Consider the following 22,127-nt stretch of genomic DNA (forward strand, 5'->3'; position numbering starts at 1 on the left):
AGCTCTCTAGAGAAAGGTGCGCTCACAGGGGCGTAGCTGGAGATTCTGGGCCCCATGAAAAGAATCAATTTGTGGGCCCCCAATCTATTAAAAAAATGTGGGGCCCCCAATCTATAAAAAAATGTGGGGCATTTGCTGGGCCCTTGGAATCATCCTAACCCCCCCCCCCCCAGCTACTCCCCTGCACACACACACACACACACACACACACACACACACACACACACACACACACACTCTCTCTCTCTCAAACAGAGAAATCAAAAGAAATCAGTACATTACCTTGTATTACTATTGTAATCCAAAAGCGATATATAGGGTTGTTCATTGTACAATACAATTGATACAGTTGATGTTTCTTGTTGATTATTATTCTCTATGTGTATATGAGCATTTTTTCAATACCCAACTATGTAGTGGCCGCTTGTCGCTAGGCTAGGCCTCCTGCTGGGTCCATTCACTGGAATAACAAAGGAATGACTGGGCCTTTGCTCCAGGTGTGAAATGGTTCTAGTGACAATGATCACATTGAATTCTGGGAGTGTAGTTCTCTCATCAGATAGCTGAATGAACTTGGATCTAGTTCAAGTCCTATACTGAAAAGTTGTTAGGATTTTACCAGAATGTTTGATAGGACATTGATTGAAAACTATCGTCTCAAATTTGACAATTGATGGCTTATTTTGAAGGTATGAATCTGTAATTTTACATTATGTAACAAAAAAAAAAAAGAATATTCTGAGAAGGTGGAGCTAGAAACTTTAGACTTCAGGGGGTTAAAGAACGATGATTTCTGTACTGAGTTCAGGAGTAAACTAGCTGAATTCTTGCAGATCAATGTCGGCACGGTCGAAGACCCTAGGGTCCTGTGGAACGCATTGAAAGGATTTATCAGGGGTCATGTCACACTTTTCGCCTCCAATTTGCGTAAATCCCGGTCAAAAAAACTAGAAGGACTGGAAACATTATACACGGACCTATACACATCTTTGCAAACTAACTATAGTGAACGACTAAACACACAACGTAAGATAGTCAAGAAAGAAATAAACTCCATACTTAAACAACAGTCTGAGTTCTTGATACATAGGACAAGGCAAAATTACTACTTTCACGGTTCCAGGCCTAGCCATCTATTGGCAATGAAAATACGCTCGAATGATCATTTCTGGGATATCCCTTCGATCAAGATGCGACAGGGAACAGTCACTACTGATTCAAAAAAGATCAACGACACTTTTAAAGAATTTTACTCACAGTTATATAGCTCAGAGGTTAATTTCGATAACTCTAAATTTGAATCGTTCATTGGCGGGCTTGAGATACCCCACATTTCTGTGGAAGAGGCTAAGGAACTGGGGAAACCAATCACTCTTATGGAACTTAGGGAGACGATTGCTGAAATGCAGAGGGGTAAGGCACCAGGCTGGGATGGGATTCCACCCGAGGTATATTTAGCTTTCTGGGACCAACTGGGTCCATTGATGCTCGATATGATCAATTACGCTATCGAACAAGAGGAGTTCTCAAGGGATGTCAACATGGCATTGATTTCTTTACTTCTCAAGAAGGATAAAGATCCCAATGATTGTGGTAGCTATAGGCCCTTGAGTCTTCTCGGGGCCGATCTAAAAGTGTTTGCCAAGGTGCTGGCCCGCCGCCTGCAGAGATTTATGACGGTATTGGTACACTGCGATCAGACTGGTTTTATCCCGGGGCGCCTGGCTGCAGATAATCTTAGGAGGCTGTTGCATGTAGTCGATAACAGTAAAGACAATACAGCTCCGTCCACAGTTCTGTCTTTGGATGCCATGAATGCGTTTGACAGACTAGAATGGTCATACCTGTGGAAGGTACTTGAGGTTATGGGTCTTGGAAAGAATTTTATTCATATGATTAAAGTCCTGTATGCCTCGCCGTCGGCAATGATACTGACAGGCAAAAACTGTTCCACATGGGAGCTCCCGTAGCTCACCGCATATCTCTGCGCTATTTCTGCGTCAGGGAAAACCGTGCTCGTCACGGATCTGGGGTACACGAGTTCGATTCCCGGACCCGCCGTATTTTCTCAGAAGGTCTTCCCCTGCTCTTCATCCCGTTTCAACCTGTTTCTGGAGACAGAAAAGCGATAAACGCTAAAAAAAAAAGTTTTTTCCACACTTTTTCCAGTCTCCAGATCTTCTAGACAGGGTTGTCCTCTGAGCCCAGGACTATTCGCGCTTTCCCTCGAACCATTGGCCCAATTTATTAGGCAATTGGAGGACATCGTCCCCATAATGGTCAATAATACACCACACAAAATTGCTCTCTATGCGGATGACCTACTGATTTTTATGGATGACCCCTCCCGGTCGGCCACAAAATTACTGGGAATAATCGACGACTTTGGTAAATTGTCAGGCTTTAAGATTAACTGGAACAAATCAGCCTGCCTACCTCTTAATGAACTGGCCAAGGTGGTGCGACTACCAGCTGATATCCCCATAGTGGAACATTTTAAATACTTACAGTAGGCATAGAGATATTCCCCACGCTGAGTCAAACTACTAAGTACAACTTCACGGGTACTTATGATAAAATACGCCAGGATCTAGACAGATGGTTGTCCCTTCCTAACTCCTTACAAGCCCGGGCATCCATAATCAAAATGAACGTCCTGCCTAGGATACATTTTGTTAGCTCAATGCTCCCCCTGCCCCCTCCAATAGACCACTGGCGCAAGGTACAATCGATGGTATCTAAGTTTATCTGGAATAACAAACGCCCGAGAATCAAAAGAGCTACTACTCAACGTAGAAAACAAGATGGGGGCCTCGCAATCCCTGATTTTAAGCTTTATTTCTGGTCCTTTTCACTGAGACCTCTGATGTGCTGGCTAGACCCTGTAGAGGCTGTATCTTGGCGCTCCTTAGAAGCGGCGGCGGTCTCACCGCTAAGATTGCAGGATGTAGTGTACTCCACTGTCCCTATTTCGAAATGCCGACTGAGATATGGACCGATCATAACTCACGTGATCCAAACATGGCGTAATGTACAGAAGTCATGTGGGGTTAAATGCCCATGGCACCTGGACTCTCCAATTTTTAATAACCAGCAACTACTTGTTGGGCACAAGCCGGTTAGTATTCCTCAATGGCAAAGGAGGGGAGTTCATACTCTGGAGGATATTTATGATAAGAACGGCCTTTGTGCGTTTCAGGACTTAAAATAATTTTATGATCTTCCCGGCGAGTCCTTCTTTCTTTACCTTCAACTAAGGTCAACGCTGAGGGCGCATGGCGTGCCGTGGGCTCAAGCTTTGCAACCACACCCCTTCCTCAGGCTCATAGTGGACAGGACGACCTCCAGAGGGTTTGTCTCAGACTTTTATATGCTCTTAATTCAATCCACGTATAAAAATCTATCATTGGATACAATCTGGCGTGGGGATATCCCGGAGTTGGACCCCGAGTTTGACTGGGATGATGTTTGGGCAAATGTGGCATTGTCTTCCCGCAACCCCAATCACCAGCAAATTAATTTTAATTATATTCATAGGACCTATCTTACACCTAGGAAGCTATTTGCTATGGGACTGGTAACCGACTCTCAGTGCACTTTGTGCTCTCAAAGGGCCACTGGCACTTATATGCATATGTATTGGGATTGCCCACCAGTGGCCCGCTTCTGGAGGTCAATAACGGACAAACTTTCAGATCTGTGTGGCTTAACTATCCCATTCACAGCTGTTACGCTACTCCTGAACGATATAACAACACTACCCGCGTCCGTACAACTAAAAAGGGTTGTCCTAGCGGGCGTCACAGCAGCGAAGAAGCTAATAGCATTGAGATGGAAGGAGCCTGAGAAGCTCACAGTGATTAACTGGTCCCTAACACTGTTGGATGTGATTTATCTTGAGATATCCACGGCGCGGGTGATTGGGGTGGGGCAGGCTGGGATTGACCTGTGGTTCGCAGCAGCTGAGAAGGTCAGGACCGCCGTGTGCGGCTGAGCGGGGTTGGGGTGCTCGTTCGGGGGAGTCCGGCAGTCTCGTGGGAGGGGGAGGAGGAAATGTCTTGTCTGTCTTGTCTTTTGTGTTGTCCTCTTGAATTTAACTGGGGATTTTATTGGGGGGCAGCTATTTAGCTATTTCTTCACTATTTGGTCACTTTTACACGGTTCCTGTGAGTCTATGGAACACCTCTGTAGGTTTTTGTTTTTCATGAAGGTTCATTGCTCTGTTTTCGAGTCGTGTTCTCAAAAGTGGCATTTTTCTACCTCAGGACCTTAGGCCGTTTTGAGGCGGGGCTCCAACCACTGTGTGACCCGGTGGCATCTGCCACATTGTTATGCAGCTTGGAGATCTCTGACATCACTGATATGCACATTTTGTGATAACTCAGCTCGGTGAGGGTGAATGCTGTGAGGTGAATTAGCGATGTACGTTTTATTAATATAGGGCCACACGGCCGGGAATCGGGGCTGGATACTGGGAAAGGCCATTTATTAGATAGTACCCCTTGAATTTAAAATTTAAAAAGGTTGAACTCTGTTTTCTTTTCTTTTTGTCTTTATAATTTATAAATAGTTATTTCTGTATTATTATTTTTTTTGTTATTTTCCTGTGAAGTTCTGTGTATTGTGATTGTGATTCATGTGTTGTCTTGTTTCATGTAAATAATAATAAAAAAAATTTGATCAAAAAAAAAACAATTGTGTGTATTGAGCCGTACTGTATTGTACCCATTCTGCAATCTGTTAAATAAAGTTTTCATTCATTCATTCATTCATTCATTCATTCATTCATTCATTCATTCATTCATTCATTCATTCATTCATTCATTCATTCACACCATTAAGTGTTTACATGCATTATATAGCGATATATATTTATTAAGGCTGTCAAAGTTAACGCGGTATTAACACGTTAACGCGCGATTCTATTAACGCCACTATTTTTTTTAACTCATGATTCACTTTTTTTTTTTTTTTTTTACTAGACTTCACTCAGGTGTATTATTGATGCTCTCATTGATACTATGTTTGTTTCTGGTGTGTGTGTGTGTGTGTGTGTGTGTGTGTGTGTGTGTGCGTGTGTGTGTGTGTGTGTGTGTGTGTGTGTGTGTGTGTGTGTGTGTGTGTGTGTGTGAGAGAGAGAGAGAGAGAGAGAGAGAGAGAGAGAGAGAGAGAGAGAGAGAGAGAGAGAGAGAGAGAGAGAGAGAGAGAGAGAGAGAGAGAGAGAGAGAGAGAGAGAGAGAGAGAGAGAGAGAGAGGGGGGGGTGAGAGAGATGAGGAAGGGGCAAGAGAGAAAGAGAGCTGGGAGAGTGTGTGTGAGAGAGAGAGAGAGAGAGAGAGAGAGAGAGAGAGAGAGAGAGAGAGAGAGAGGGGGGGGGGGGGGGTGAGTACTCAGCCTTTGTGTGGGTGAATGTAACAAGTTCCTAACGTTTTCTTTCCCCTATTATTTCATGCACACTTTATTCATTGTTTTAAATTATTATCTTCTTTTAAGTTATTTTGAGCATCACTCTGTTTTGAATTTGATGCAAATTTGCAATGCATGAGGGTCATCCTTTTGTGTTAAATGGCTGCATAAAGCAAGCATTTGTTGACTCTCATGTTGATAAGAGTATTAAAACTTGGAACTTGAAAAAGATCAGTTTAAAGGAAAACTCCAACATTTTGGGAAATTAGCTTATTTAACATCTTCCCTGGGCCCCGTTCCATGTACCGGGATAACCGAGTTAGCCGGATAACTTTAGCTGGATAACTCTGTTAGCCTGACTTTCCGATTTCATGTACCTGGATTTTCCAAATCACCATGACAACATATCCAAAAGTTTGAGCCTGGTCGAAAGCAGAGTTCAAGTTCAAGTTAGCCTGAACTATCGCCACGCCCCCGCAAAGAAGTGACAGCCCGTTTCCTGAAACTATTCCCACAGTCTACGATCTGCATTATACCATTCTGAATTACGTTTTTGTGCTCCATTCTTCCAGAGGGGGCTTTTGAAATGTAAAATAGACCCAAAATGCTGATATTAAATTCACTTTGTCCTAAATAATGCACGTTATATATACCGTGGCGACGGTGGCTCTCGCTCGTGCGATGTACACATGATGTGGTTATTTTAATTGTAACTGGGATTAAGATGTCTGATGAGATGCGCTGTTTGACGGATTTGAGAAATTGAATGAGCCGTTGACGTCACATTAATGAATGAGGATAAAGAGATAAACTTCATTCAAAACAACGGATATTCTAAACACGGGTCTCTCGTTCATTAATGTATAAACAATGAATTTATCCCATCTGGCCCAGTGGCCCAGCGGTAGTGCTCATGCCTGCCAATTCAGAGACCGGGGTTCAAATCCCCGTGTTTCCAATATGATTTTTTTGAATATAATATTAAGGATTATACGCCAAAGTAGCCTGGTTTTAAGTTAAAATATTATAAATCTACATGCATTGAGGATGTCATTCTTTATATAGCTCTCAACGTGCACCAAATTGAATTATTCCTATATTGCAAAAAGAAGGAAAAGACTAGGGCCTTGAACCCCGGTCGTCCGTGTGAAAGTCAAAAGAAGAACCCGTTACACCACAGAGAAGATAAGTAAAAGATTGACTATACATCAATCAATGGGTAAGAGAGCCGTATCGTAATTCTGTATAACAGTTAACTAATAATTTTCGCTAGCAAGATCTCATTTGATTATTCAATCCAGCAGGCAAGTTTAAAGAAATATAATCTGATTGATTGAGGTAATGAGGGACTTAGAATTAGCCTATAGATAACGCATTTAACTTGTCGGCGAGGCGATTGAGCCTATTGCAATCTGTCAATAAAGTCTTAAATCAATTAATCAATCAATGCCGTTGAGAATCAGGGTCTCTGCCATCGATACGTGCTGGCTTTCCACCTAAAACGGGAGCGCGCATCTAGCCTGACTTGAGCCTGACTCTCAAGTCTGGCTTGAGTTAACGAGACTGAATCCTCCTTTGTGAAACAGGAAAATCCCGGCTTTGAACATCGGGTTAACTGAAGCTGGATAATGGACATGTTGATCGACTTAGTTGAACCACGTACATGGAACGGGGCCCTGGAGTTAGACAAGAAGATACATACCTTTTTTGTCTCTGTGCATGCATTTAGCTTTGGGAACAGTCGCTCCGTTAGCGTAGCTTAGCAGCTTCATCACTGGAAGTGGGGGAGATCCGGAGCCTGACTTTCCCTTACACTGTATACAGTCACGAAATACACTCCAAATACAACTCCAAAACGTTCATGTAAACATGTTGTGACCTGTGTATTCACCACGTGGAGAAATAAAAAATAATTGAATTAGACAATTACGTTTTATAAGCAAATATACTCGAACAATTTTTTGCCTAACCACTCCTCTCTGAGCGCAGTCAGTTATTTCAACCTGTCGTTGTGATTGTTGACATTCTCATTCATTCAAAGGATCCGAACCGATTGAAGTTTATGGATACCATGACTTAAAATCCTCTTACCTTGACGATTAAAAGCCTCCCCAATTTAGAAAACAGTAATCCAATGGCTGGTATTGATAATATACTACTAACTACTGGACGCTCTGAGCTAACCGGAGCTAACACAGAACAGGATGGTAAAGCATATATAATGACTTCCTTTCTGGGGTTTTCAAAATAAAAGTGCAACGTTTATAGCAGCGGAAAACGTTTATTTTGTACATTATCGAACGTTAACACGAACCTAAACTAACGTTACAACTAACCTAAAGTTAGTTTAGGTTCGTGTTAACGTTAGATAATGTACAAAATAAACGTTTTCCGCTGCTATAAATGTCGCACTTTTATTTTAAAAACCCCAGAAAGGAAGTCATTATATATGCTTTACCATCCTGTTCTGTGTTATCTCCGGTTAGCTCAGAGCGTCCAGTAGTTAGTAATATATTATCAATACCAGCCATTGGATTACTGTTTTCTAAATTGGGGAGGCTTTTAATGGTCAAGGTAAGAGGATTTTAAGTCATGGTATCCATAAACTTCAATCGGTTCGGATCCTTTGAATGAATGAGAATGTCAACAATCACGACGACACGTTGAAATCACTGACTGCGCTCAGAGAGGAGTGGTTAGGCAAAAAATAGTTCAGAGTATATTTGCTTATAAAACGTAATTGTCTAATTCAATTATTTTTTATTTCTCCACGTGGTGAATACACAGGTCACAACATGTTTACATGAACGTTTTGGAGTTGTATTTGGAGTGTATTTCGTGACTGTATACAGTGTAAGGGAACGTCAGGCTCCGGATCTCCCCCACTTCCAGTGATGAAGCTCCGGATCTCCCCCACTTCCAGTGATGAAGCTAAGCTATGCTAACGGAGCGACTGTTCCCAAAGCTAAATGCACGCACAGAGACAAAAAAGGTATGTCTAACTCCAGGGAAGATGTTAAATAAGCAAATTTCCCAAAATGTTGGAGTTTTCCTTTAAGGTAGATAAAAAAAAGTATTAAAAAAATGCGATTAATTTGCGATTAATCGCGAGTTAACTATGGACAATCATGCGATCAATCAGATTAAATATTTTAATCGATTGACAGCACTAATATTTATGTATAACTACATTGTTGTCATGCATTGATGTTGGTGTTACTTTGTCAGCTTATATCGCTGTCCTTGTTCCATTGCAGGGTGTCCTCATCCTTGTCATTAAATAATAAAACTGACATCGAGGAGTGTATTTCTTCAGTGCCGACCTTTCTTGACCATCCGCGCGGCCACAGTGTACTGGCTGGAGTCATTGGCTGCTCCGTGGCCCTTGGTCTTCCAGGCTTCCTCATGAGTCGAGATCATCTGTTTTCTCTCCTCAATGGTCATCTGAGAATCAACCTCCTCTCCCACCGTCTGGACACACAGACAAACACAGGTAGACGATGGAAACAAGACTAAACCCGTTATCGACATCAGTGAAACCTCAGAGAGGGAGTCTCAGTCAGTCAGTCAGTAATTTTACTCAGGAACACGCCAACATTTGGGGAAATTAGCGTATTGTCTTCTCCAGAGAGAGACAAGACGATATATACCTGTTTCCTCTCTGTGCGCTCAGTAGAAAGCTATCTGGCTGCACGTTAGCCTAGCTTAGCACAATGAATGGAAGCGGACAGTGCCGGTTAGCCTTCGGAAGAGGTGTTAGTTGGACAATGCCTAGGCTAACCGGCCATGTCCGCTTCCATTCATTGTGCTAAGCTAGGCTAACATGCAGCCAGATAGCTTTCTACAGAACGCACAGAGAGGAAACTGGTATCTATCTTCTTGTCTCTCTCTGGAGAAGACGATAAGCTAATTCCCCCAAATGTTGGCGTGTTCTTTTATCAAACCTATATGAGATACAAACTCTACGCGAGTAGTTCAGCATAGCCTAGCCTACTGAACTGTCCAGCCTCACTGTCAGAGTAACTGAGTGTGACTGTCTACTCCCTGAGGTCTATGTATCTGTGACAGAGCCAAGCCAAGCAGATTCAGATTCAGATTCCTTTATCGTCACGTCATTCAGTACCTTACATCAAAAAAAAATTGAAATTCACTTTGTTGTGGTTCCTCCACCATAGCAGCTTCCAATATAATATAAATTAAATAAAATTAGCATAGAATTAAAAAGAAAATAAGATAAAATATGACAAAAATAAAGATGACTATAATATAATATTATACAGTTCTAAAAAAGTGTGCAGTGCAGTTAACAGGATGTAGATATGATACTATATCAAATTTAAATAACTAAATGGCTATGTACAGTTCCAACTAGAAAAATTAGCAGCAACAGTATTTCTCAAGTGTAGTCTGGGAGGGGGGGGGGTTAAAGCAGAGAGGGGGGGGGATATACAGTACAGTGTGGTGGCAGATGCAGGGACTCTTACCTGACTCTGGGGGTCAATATACTGACACTTCTGGCCGAGGGAGATAGGAGGAGAATAGGTGGAGGAAAAGACAGGCTCCTGTGGAGGTGGAGGTGAGTGGATGCAGGAGAAGGATAAGAGAGGAGGAAACAGAAGGAAGAGTGATGAACAAGTGGGTGAAGGAGGGGGTGAGGAAATGGGAGAGGTATGCAAGAGAAAGGCAGCGGCGTCAGGCAAAAAGCAGAAATCCGGAGATGCGCGGCTTGTCATCATGACTCATCATTATGACTCATCATTATGACTCATCATTATGACTAATCATCATGACTCATCATTATGACTCATCATCGTGACTTGTCATCGTGACTCATCATCTTGACTCAAACTAGTTGTCAAACTAGTCATTGTCCTTGGAATGTATCCAAGATAGAGCAGCATACGTTCAACTATTCCAATAATACTGTACAGCGATTAGAAAGCGCACATAATTGGCACACGCAACATTCAGATAATATGAAAGCCTTCCATTTCAAAGTCTGCTCGTAAGATTCCACACTGTGTCGACACTGAGATGGTTACATGGCCATGCACTGTTTCCCCAATGAAAAGACATTGAGGGGCGAATTCACAAAGAATGGAGTGCGGCCGCCAATAGCATCCATAACTGCGTGTGATTCAAGTCAAGTCAAGTCAAGAGTTTTATTTGTCACGGCATACAAGCATACAGTGAAATGCGGGGGGTCTTGCCCGCAACGATTGTGCAATAATAAGAATAGGATGAGAATAAGACATGTGTGCAATAATATAAGTAATAGAATAAGACATAACAGGTATATGTACATAAAGTTTACAAAAAGCATGGTAAGACATGCTAAGACATGCTAAGACATGCTATGTGCTCCAGTCTTAAGGACCTACTCACTAAAGATATTGCGCAAATTATTATACTAGCGAAAACACGCCCATACGGTGTGCAATTCACTCCTGATATCTGGCAGCGCAGTTAGCACGGTATTTCACCGTTTTGCGAGTGCTTTGTGAATAGCAAGGTTTGTTTTGGGGCTATTTGCACAGGCATAGCGTCAGAAAAAGCCACGCAATCACTTTGTGAATTCACCCCTGAATGGGCAGTTAGTAAAAAATTAAATAAGCTATTTTCCCTTTGCTACTTTGTGAAACAAGGCAGAGTTGTAAGCAGCAAGTAAGAGGCCAAGCACAATGTGGCGACAGCAGACCACACACAACAAAATACATTCTGATCAGATGAAGCTGTTGCCAGGGATTTGTGATTATAGCGCCACAATATGGCTGGAAGATGCAAACCTTTCAACACCTTTTCCCTATCAAGTTTGATGCAAATCAGACAAACTGTTTCTGAAACGCATCACTTCCTGTTTGGCACTAGTCCCTGGCACTAAAAGTCTGGCCTGGTGGTGGCGCTATAGGACAGGCTGTGGGGTCACATGGGGGTTTCATAAAGAGCAACCAATCAGATCTATGGACTCTCACTACAGAGTAATAACGGAGAAGAAGAAGAAGAAAACAAGCCTCTAACTTGCATGCGCTCGCTTCGCCGTACACAGAGTACAACCAACATCCTAAAGAACTGCGGACGAGGAGAAAAGCTTGGAGAAGATTCATTGTCAGCCGAGACCCAACAGCATCCATCAGCTCGAAAGACAGACTCTAAAGACAAAGACAGACTCTAAAGACAAAGACAGGACCTGAAGACAAAGACAGACTCTGAAGACAAAGACCAGACCTGAAGACAAAGACAAGACCTGAAGACAAAGACAAGACCTGCAGACCTGAAGACAAAGACAAGACCTGAAGACAAAGACAAGACCTGCAGACCTGAAGACAAAGACAATATCTGAAGACAAAGACCTGAAGACAAAGACAAGACCTGAAGACAAAGACAGGACATGCAGACTCTGAAGACAAAGACAAGACCTGAAGGCAAAGACAAGACCTGCAGACCTGAAGACCTGAAGACAAAGACAATACCTGAAGACAAAGACCTGAAGACAAAGACCTGAAGACAAAGACAAGACCTGAAGACAAAGACCTGAAGACAAAGACAAGACCTGCAGACCTGAAGACAAAGACCTGAAGACAAAGACCTGAAGACAAAGACAGACTCTGAAGACAAAGACCTGAAGACAAAGACAGACTCTGAAGACAAAGACCTGAAGACAAAGACCTGAAGACAAAGACCTGAAGACAAAGACAGACCCTGAAGACAAAGACCTAAAGACAAAGACCTGAAGACAAAGACAGACCCTGAAGACAAAGACCTGAAGACAAAGACAAGACCTGAAGACAAAGACCTGAAGACAAAGACCTGAAGACAAAGACCTGAAGACAAAGACAGGACCTGAAGACAAATACCTGAAGACAAAGACCTGAAGACAAAGACAGACTCTGAAGACAAAGACCTGAAGACAAAGACCTGAAGACAAAGGCCTGAAGACAAAGACCTGAAGACAAAGACAGACCCTGAAGACAAAGACCTAAAGACAAAGACCTGAAGACAAAGACAGACCCTGAAGACAAAGACCTGAAGACAAACACCTGAAGACAAAGACAGACCCTGAAGACAAAGACCTGAAGACAAAGACCTGAAGACAAAGACCTGAAGACAAAGACAATACCTGAAGACAAAGACCTGAAGACAAAGACCTGAAGACAAAGACCTGAAGACAAAGACCTGAAGACAAAGACAGGACCTGAAGACAAAGACCTGAAGACAAAGACAGGACCTGAAGACAAATACCTGAAGACAAAGACCTGAAGACAAAGACAGACTCTGAAGACAAAGACAGGACCTGAAGACAAAGACAAGACCTGCAGACCTGAAGACAAAGACAGACTCTGAAGACAAAGACCTGAAGACAAAGACCTGAAGACAAAGACCTGAAGACAAAGACAGACTCTGAGCACAAAGACAGACTCTGAAGACAAAGACCTGAAGACAAAGACAGGACCTAAAGACAAAGACAGGACCTGAAGACAAAGACCTGAAGACAAAGACAGACTCTGAAGACAAAGACAGGACCTGAAGACTGCCACAGGAAGTAAGTGCAAAGACCCAGAAGCAGCAGTCAGCCTTTACACACACAACCCAACAACAAATCTGTGACTGAGGGGTGCAGGCATGGCATTATGGGTAAAGCTCCCACACAAAGCTGATTTAGGGGGGGGGGGGACTCACACCAAGCTGATTGGCTAGTGCTGGTGTGGGGGTGTGGCAGTGTCTTACCCACAGCTGTTCAGACACAGACACTGCAGAGTACTCCTGTATGACCTCCCCTTCCTCCTGAAGGGTTAAACACAGGGGGAGAGCGAGGTCAGATGTCAGAGGTCAGAGGCTTGTTTTCCACGCCCTCACAGCAAGACTGGATCTCATCAGAATTTTCACCTAAAATATTGTTTAAAAACGTAACCTCAGAGTTACAGTAGGCCTATCACACCCACCATAACCTAAATTAATCATTTTTAGTTTTTAGTTTGTTTGGCGGCCATGGTTACCATGGTTACCACGGTAGGTTTAAAGGGTGTGAGTGCCTGGAAGATCACCTGCAAGGTATAAGCAGGCAGTTGATCACTTTTACAGTATACTGATGCAGACAAGTCATAGGGAATCATAGTTATTACCAGGAGTCGTAACTCTATTGGTGCAATTCTCTTTGCTGACACCGAGTTCCATTATTTTTTAATCATCTGTAATAATAATAATAATAATAATAATAAACTTTATTTTTGTATATTTGTATATTTGTATGTCGTGTATGTCATAAATGTCATGATATATAGCTGTATGTTGCGTATGTCATAAATGTCATGATGAATTGAAAATGGGGGACCCTGATGTAAACAAGACGAAAGTCTTTCACTGGTCTGTATCCCCTTAACAATTGTGTGTATTGAGCCGTACTGTATTGTACCCATTCTGCAATCTGTTAATAAAGTTTTCAATCAATCAATCAATCAATCAATCAATCAATCAATTTGTATAGCACCTTTCATACAGAAACTGCAGCTCAAAGTGCAGCTCAAAATGAGCACATAAAGTGCAGACATATAAAATCACAGTTTTTCACATTAGGATCTAACATCCCAACAGGCCACCTTGATTTGATTCCGTTTTAAATAATAATAATAATAATTAAATAATAAAAAGAGTAAGATAGAATAAACAGAGTAAAATAGTGCACATAAAGTGCAGACATATAAAATCACAGTTTTTTACAGTGCAATAAGATAGTTCTGGATCTAATGCACATCCAACTGCAACTGCAAAACACCTAATGTCCAAGGGCCCACAGCGCCAGTCTAATAACATAATGTCCAAGTCAAGAGGGCCACAGCTCCAGTCTAATAACATAATGTCCAAGTCAAGAGGGCACAGTTTGTCTAATAATAATAATCTATGTTTAGAACATTCAGAACCAGTCTCAAGCACTACCGATGATCAGCAGTGGAATGTATTGCCACGTAAATATAGAAATTAATAATAAAGAAAAAGGCTACATTTTATAATATGTTATTAAACCATCCTGGCTATAAAACAACCTCAGATCTTAATGTAATAATATCAATCATAAGCCGATGACATTAGAGTAAAACGGCAGAGATCTGATTGGATCATGTAGACGAGGGGAATTATCCTAAATATTCCTCAGGGAGCCTGAGGTCCACAGGATACAGACTCGATCTGGACCACTCAGCCGACAGATGGACCGAGGGACAAAAGACAACCCTGCAGGACAGGAGCTTGCGATGGGGATCTGTAATCTAGTATACTCAATAATGTAATCCAGTACACACTATGATGCAATCTAATATACTCGATAATGTAATCCAGTACACACTATAATGTAATCTAGTATACAAGATCATGTAATCCAGTACACACTATGATGCAATCTAGTGTCTTCCATAGTGAGACTATGCAACGAAGATCGAAGATCAAAATGTGAAAATATGCTGCTTGTTTCTTTGATCCGCAATCTTTACATTACAAGTGATATTTGGCAGTATCAATACTATATAATGGTAGATGATAATATCATCTAATACGTGATAATATCATCTACCATTATACAGTATTGATACTGCCAAATATCACTTGTAATGTAAAGATTGCGGATCAAAGAAACAAGCAGCATATTTTCACATAATATGAGGTTATAGGCGGCTGAGTGGCGCAGTGGGCAAGGCGCTCGCCACTAACGCATGATATGCTGGTATCGAGCCCAGCTCTCGGCGTTGCTACCGGCTTGGCCGGCCGTCATACTAACACAATTGGCAGTGTTAGAGGGTGGGAAAGCCGGTGGGTGGGGATTGGACATTGTGGACAGCGACTCCTACAGGTCGGTTGGTGCACCTGTACAGCAGAATCAGGAAGTATCGGGGGCAGCGTGAGCCTCCCACGCGTTACTCCTCGCCACTCAGAGTTCGAGCTGCTGCGGTGAAAAGATGCGACAGGCTGCCTCCTCGTGTACCGGAGGGGACACGTGATGCAAGGCTTCTATCCTCACTACAATCTAGCAATGTTCAAGACAGGGGAGGGGAGAAAATTGGGATTGGGATGGGAGAAAAATAGAAAATGGGGAGAAAAAGTGGATCAAAACATATTATGAGGTTATGACGCTGATAAGGATGGGTTAGATATTACGTGCCCTCCTCCAGTTGTGAGTACGATGGGATATGGGAAGCTATTGCCAGAGTAATTGTATGTGAATTTATGGAATATGCAGCACTGATCTAGGGTCATTGAGCTGGCCTTAAGCAATTCAATTCATAATGATTTGACGAGCAAAACATACGGTTATCCTATAACCATAGTTATATGAGTATAGCGAGCGCTCTGCTCTAGTGGAACCATATCCCTTATCAATCTAATACTGAATAAATGTCTTCACATGTACACACCCATCCGCCTGTGTAGTTTCCAAAACTCGTTGATGCCGTAAGCTTCAGACGCTCTCAAACTTTGAATTCTCCCGTTCCACATTCACGCACAAGAAAGCCACTGACCACAACGTAGTATTAACTATTTAATGTCCGACTCGGGTTACACTTTCAAGTTTCCTAATTATATATAGAGCGAGATTAACAAAGTTTATCCAGGGAAATAGAGAGAGGTCTAAAAACTGTCTGGCTCCACTCTCTCATCACTCGGCCTGACCACCGGTACAATCTGCGTTATTTTCTTTCTAAATAAATGCTGTCACCCTGCCGCTCCTGACAGTAATCAATGACATCACCATTATCCTGTCAAACTAAAAGTCCCTCGGCCTATCAGCCAAATATCACATAAGAAACAAACTAACAACAAAGAAATCATTCTTACCGATAGACATGGATTGTCTTAACATTTTAACTTCTGTAATAATAATATCTATCTATTTATCCATCTATTTAAACACCATGAAATACAGGTCCAAAATGCTTTTCTATTAACTGAAATTACTCTTAATGACCAGACTAGGCATTTAGGCACCTACATTACCGGCCCCTAATTGTTATCAACAGCCTTGAAACAATTACACAAAATATAAACTTAAGGCATCTAAATGTCATTTAACTTAAATATCATAATCTAAAGTCTCAAAATTAAACTAGACTGAAGAAGTAAAGCTCTTGATCTTCGCTCTGCCCATGACAGAGACTTGACTTCGGTTCATCATCTTTTTCTCCTCACCCGAGGCGAGGCTTTGCCTTCAGAATAAAGTTCATCAAAAGTCCTCAGACTCATGAAGAAGGACAAGCTTTGTTATTGGGCAACGAAGCTTGTTGGTTTTGGTCTTGACTGTCACTTGGCGAACAAAACCTTTCTTGTCAGGAAAGGTCTCCACGATCCTCCCAAGTGGCCATGACTTTTTAGGTGAAGTATCCTCCACGATCAGCACCACATCACCTTCACTGAAGTTTCTTCTTGGTGTGGACCACCTTTGTCGTTCTTGGAGCTGTGTGAGGTACTCCTTGCACCAGCGTTTCCAGAAAACATCTGTGATGTACTGAACTTGTCGCCATCTGCGTCTAGCGTACTGATCGTCTTTACTGAATACTCCAGGTGGTAGTTGGGGCTTGACCTTGAGTAGCAACAAGTGGTTTGGCGTTAAAGCCTCCAGGTCGTTGAGATCCGTCGATGCCTTTGTGATGGGTCTGCTGTTTATGATGGCTTCGGCTTCACACAACAGAGTGTGAAGCCCCTCCTCATCCAAGGTTTGTTCCTTCACTGTTGTATTCAGAACTTTCCGCACGGAATGGATCATCCTTTCCCAGCTCCCTCCGTGATGAGAGCCTGCTGGCGGGTTGAAGTGCCATTGGATACCTTTCTGCTGCAAGGTTTTCTCGATCTCGCTGGTATTCCACGTCTTCAACGCTTTCTTCAACTCAGTGTCAGCTGACCTGAAGTTGGTTCCATTATCCGAGTACATCTCTCTTACTTGTCCTCTTCTCGCAAGGAATCTCCTGATTGCATTCAGGCATGCATCTGTGTCGAGTGAAGATGCTACTTCTAGATGCACGGCTCGTATAGCGATACACGTAAAGATGACTCTGTATCTTTTTGCCTCCCCTCTTCCTCTTTTCACTAGGAACGGGCCGAAGTAATCAACGCCGACTCTTGTAAAGGGGGGGTCATCTGGCAGGACCCTGCAGGTAGGTAGGTCTGCCATGAGTTGTTGTCCAGTTGTTCCATGTAGCCTTTTGCAGGTGACGCACTTATGCAAAAAACGTCTGATGGCTCCATTTGCTCCAGGTATCCAGAACCTTTGATGCAGCTGAGCCAACATGTGATTTCTTCCTGCGTGAGCTGTGTTGTCGTGAATATGTCTCAGCACAAGCCTTGTGATGTGCGAGTCTTTGGGCAAGATGACTTGCTGCTTGGCTTCGTCAGGCATTGCCGCTCGGCTCAGCCTTCCTCCTACTTTCATGATTCCATCCTCCAGTATTGGATTCAACTTGAAGAGTGAGCTACTTTTCTTCACCCTTCCTTGTTCCAGTAGCATTGTCAAATCTTCTTTGAAGATTAGTTTCTGGGTGTGCTTGACAATTCTTTTTCCGCCACGGCTAGATCTTTGCAGGTGAGGCCTGTTCCTTGGAAAGCCCTTTTGAACCGGCTCACTTTGCTTTTTCCATCTGGTGCCTTTCTCTCTTCTTTCAGCTCTTTAAGCAGGACCTTCAGCTTCAGAAACCAGGCAACAGCGCATTTAAGCCTTGTCCAGGATGAGAAATGGTTCATCAACTGTCCCGTTGCGTCTTTTGGCTCTTCCACCTGAATGACATGCACTTGAGCTACTCCTTTGATCTCCAGATCATCGACATCCAGCATTCCAGGATCTGGATTCTTGGGCCACTGGTCTTGTGAACAGTGCAGGAAACTTGGTCCTGACAGCCAGCTTTGTTCTTTCAGGAATGGGTCGACAGTCTGTCCTCTTGAGACGAGATCTGCAGGGTTCACAGTGGTATTGACATACCTCCACTGTGAGGTCTGAGAATGCTCCAGGATAGCTATGACTCTATTAGCCACAAATGTCTTGAATCTTGTGCTTTCGCTGTTCAAGTACTTCAGCACAGCTGTGCTGTCTGTCCAAAAGATAGAATCTTGCAGCTCGAGTTCGAGCTCTTTCTTGAGAAACTTGTCCATCTTGACGGCAGCTACGGCCGCGGTCAACTCCATCCTTGGTATGGTTGGAGACTTTAAGGGTGCGACCCTCGCCTTTGCCATCATCAGGGCAGTTTGAACTTTGCCAGTCGCGTCGCGCAGTAGCAGGTAGCTTGTTGTTCCATAAGCCTCTAGACTTGCGTCAGCAAAGTGGTGGAACTGTGCGGAGGCTGGAGCTCCAAACTGATTTGTCTTGATGCATCTGTCCACTCCGAAGTTCTCAAGCCTTTGCAGTCCTGAGATCCATTTTTCCCATGTCTGGATGACGTTGTCTGGTAGCTCCTCGTCCCAGCCATACTTCTGCCTGCAGATATCTTGTAGGAGTATCTTTGCGGGCAGCACCACTGGAGCGAGAAACCCCAAAGGATCGAAGATAGAGCTGACGAGGGAAAGCAGGCCTCTCCTAGTGTGCGGGCAATCTTTGAGGTTGATCTTGAACCTGAACTGGTCTGATTCGGCGCACCACTGGATCCCCAATGCTCTCTCTACCGGCAGGTTGTCTTTGTCTAAGTCCAGGTCTTGAAACCCTTGGGCTCTTTCTTCTTCGGGGATCGAGTTGAGCAACATTCAGCTATTGCTCGACCATTTCGTTAAGCGAAATCCACCTTTTGCCAACATCTTTCTCAAGTCGGCACAAAGAGTGATGGCTGTCTCTTCGTCGACGGTCGACTTAAGACAGTCGTCTACATAAAAGTTTTTCTTGACTGATTTGGCTGCTTCAGGGCCAAACTCTTCCTCGTGATCCGTTGCACATTTCTGCAGTGCAAATGTTGCAACACTTGGCGATGATGTTGCACCGAAGATGTGGACTAACATCTTGTGTTCGACGAGTTTCTTTTCGTAGTTACCTTCAAGCCACCAGAGGAATCTGAAGAGATCAGTGTCTTCGTCGCTGACTCTGACCTGGTGGAACATAGCCTCCACGTCGGCCATGACCACCACGGTCTCTTGTCTGAACCTTGTCAGGACCCCTATTAGGGAGCTTGTCAGGTCCGGTCCCTGCAGAAGCTGCTGGTTCAGTGATGTTGTGAGGGCTGTGGGTGTGTGTGTGGGTCATGAGCAGATAATAGGGATTCTTAAAGTTATACGTAAAATGGATAACCACTAACTGCTTACGCAGACGTTTTAGGAAAAGGGGAAAAATAAACAACACAAAACAACCTTAACAGGTGGAGGCCTCAAAGTGAGTATTCAAGAAAATAAGTAATGTCCAAAAAAACAGGATGACACTCATTAAAGAGGTATTGTAGAGAAAATAAATAAGCCACAAAGGCAACTCCTAAAAACAGACATAGCAAACATAAAACAATAAACCTCCACCAAGGGAGTTTATGTGCAAAGGGCAGTTCCAAAAGAACAAAAGAAAACACTACCATAAAGGACTCAGCCTTTATAAAATAAAGTGTAAACTAAGCCAGTAGACCAAAACGAGTATAGCTACAAAAGAAGGCTAAATGCTGAATAGGGCAGCACTACACTTAAATATAAGAAGCCTGACCAAAAGTATAGCCAGCACAAGGAAAATTAAAAAGCAGTTGACACTGCAATCTCCAAACTTAAATAGCCACATGGCCATAGGCACAGCTGCACTGCATCAGGTGCAATCAAGCCCACACACCTGCCGACCCATGAGGCAATTAACCACAGGGAACAGGGATTGACAGCTATCCGTCACAGAAAGGTGAAATAAGGCAAAAACCATGACAGATGTTCCTTGAAAGCTTGCTGCGCAGTCGAAGACGACACGCAGTTTCTTTTTAACTGGATGTCTGACTCCTTGGTGAGGCAGTTACCACTTTCTTCCTTTTGCTGACTCCTGATCAGCGTTGTCAAGTCTCACGGCGTAGCCCTTCTTGAGGATATCATCCATGAACGCCACGTACTCTGTGCGAAACTTGTCGTCTTTCGAGAATCTTTTTCGTAGGTTCAGCGCACGTTGTTCGGCGACTGATCTGCTGTTGGGCAAGCACAGTGTCTTGTTCTTGACTGGCAGGCAAACACTGTAATGTCCATCCACAAGTTTTGAGGATTGTGACACCATATTCATGAACTTTTGATCATCCTTTGACATCTCGATGTCTTCATCTTGTCCGGCGTCCGGAAAGTCTACTTTGAACTGCTTTGAAGCTCGTCTAGCCTGGCGACTGAGATCCGATTTGCGGTCACTGCTGTACGCTTGCTCTTCTGGCTTGCGTCACTTCCGCCTTTGAGCGGTCCATTAACTGTCCAGCCTAGGATAGTTCTGACGGCATATGGTCCTTTGTGCACGCTGCTCACCACGTGGAGCGGCTCCATTGCCTTCGGGACGTTTGCTCCTAGGAGCAATTTTAGGCTCAAAATTCTTCTGATCATCTTCATATTCTTCCTCTGACATAAAACGACCCAGTTCAGTGTTGATTTGTATTAGCTCTTGTTGCAAATGACTGAAGTCAAAACGCATTTTGTTATTGACAATGCTGACGTTTGCATCATCTTCCTTTAATGTCACTATTTCTTTCATCATGTTATTTAGCGCTGATAATTTGTGCTTGCGTGCCTTTTCACGTTTAGCTGCTTGCTCCTGCATGGCTTTCTCCATCAATTTTACTATCCTTTTGCCACTGACTTCCATTCCATCCATATTGAATCACCAGTCGGCAGTCGGGCTTTCCACAATTAGTAAAATGTCAATCACCTGGCGAGAGCGCGCAAGCTAGACGCGTGTTTAATTACTTTTACTTTCAATCCAGACCGCAAGCTACTATGCTTTTTTCCATTGACCACATTCTGTAACGTTAGTTATAGCTTCAATGGCATACGGCACTTTCAGGCAAATTATACAAGATACAGTAGTACAGCTTACTGGTTGACGTCTTCTTTCAGGCAAATTATACAAGATACAGCTTACTGGTTGACGTCTTCTTTTGTCATTCTTTCGTTCCGCGAAAAATTCCTTCTTTCAGTCAGGCCAGTCCCAATTCAAATTCCGTTTTTAATGAGCAAGTTTAGACGAAATGTAGTTTCCAAAACTCGTTGATGCCGTAAGCTTCAGACGCTCTCAAACTTGAATTCTCCCGTTCCACATCCATGCACAAGAAAGCCACTGACCACGACGTAGTATTAACTATTTAATGTCCGACTTGGGTTACACTTTCAAGTTTCCTAATTATATATAGAGCGAGATTAACAAAGTTTATCCAGGGAAATAGAGAGAGGTCTAAAAACTGTCTGGCTCCACTCTCTCATCACTCGGCCTGACCACCGGTACAATCTGCGTTATTCTCTTTCTAAACAAATGCTGTCACCCTGCCGCACCTGACAGTAATCAATGACATCACCGTTATCCTGTCAAACTAAAAGTCCCTCGGCCTATCAGCCAAATATCACGTAAGAAACAAACTAACAACAAAGAAATCATTCTTACCGATAGACATGGATTGTCTTAACATTTTAACTTGTGTAATAATAATATCTATCTATTTATCCATCTATTTAAACACCATGAAATACAGGTCCAAAATGCTTTTCTATTAACTGAAATGACTCTTAATTACCAGACTAGGCATTTAGGCACCTACTGCCTGGCCACACCCACATCCGCTCC

The 22,127-nt window shown here is 43.0% G+C and overlaps 1 protein-coding gene across 1 annotated transcript in view; it reads right to left on the reverse strand.

Annotated features, from left to right (window-relative positions):
• LOC311239495 (supervillin-like) overlaps positions 1 to 22,127 on the reverse strand; it is a gene marked incomplete at its 5' end in the record, with an annotated part of 302,875 nt that overhangs the window by 171,303 nt on the left and 109,445 nt on the right. The window contains 3 exons of the mRNA XM_084327801.1: positions 8,728 to 8,875; positions 9,889 to 9,966; positions 13,130 to 13,186. Of these exons, the coding sequence (XP_084183927.1) occupies positions 8,728 to 8,875; positions 9,889 to 9,966; positions 13,130 to 13,186 (283 nt within the window). The remainder of the gene's footprint in view (positions 1 to 8,727; positions 8,876 to 9,888; positions 9,967 to 13,129; positions 13,187 to 22,127) is intronic.

This window comes from Notolepis coatsorum (assembly GCF_963971535.1).
Source record: "Notolepis coatsorum genome assembly, chromosome: 13".
NCBI classification, from domain to species: Eukaryota; Metazoa; Chordata; class Actinopteri; order Aulopiformes; family Paralepididae; genus Notolepis; species Notolepis coatsorum.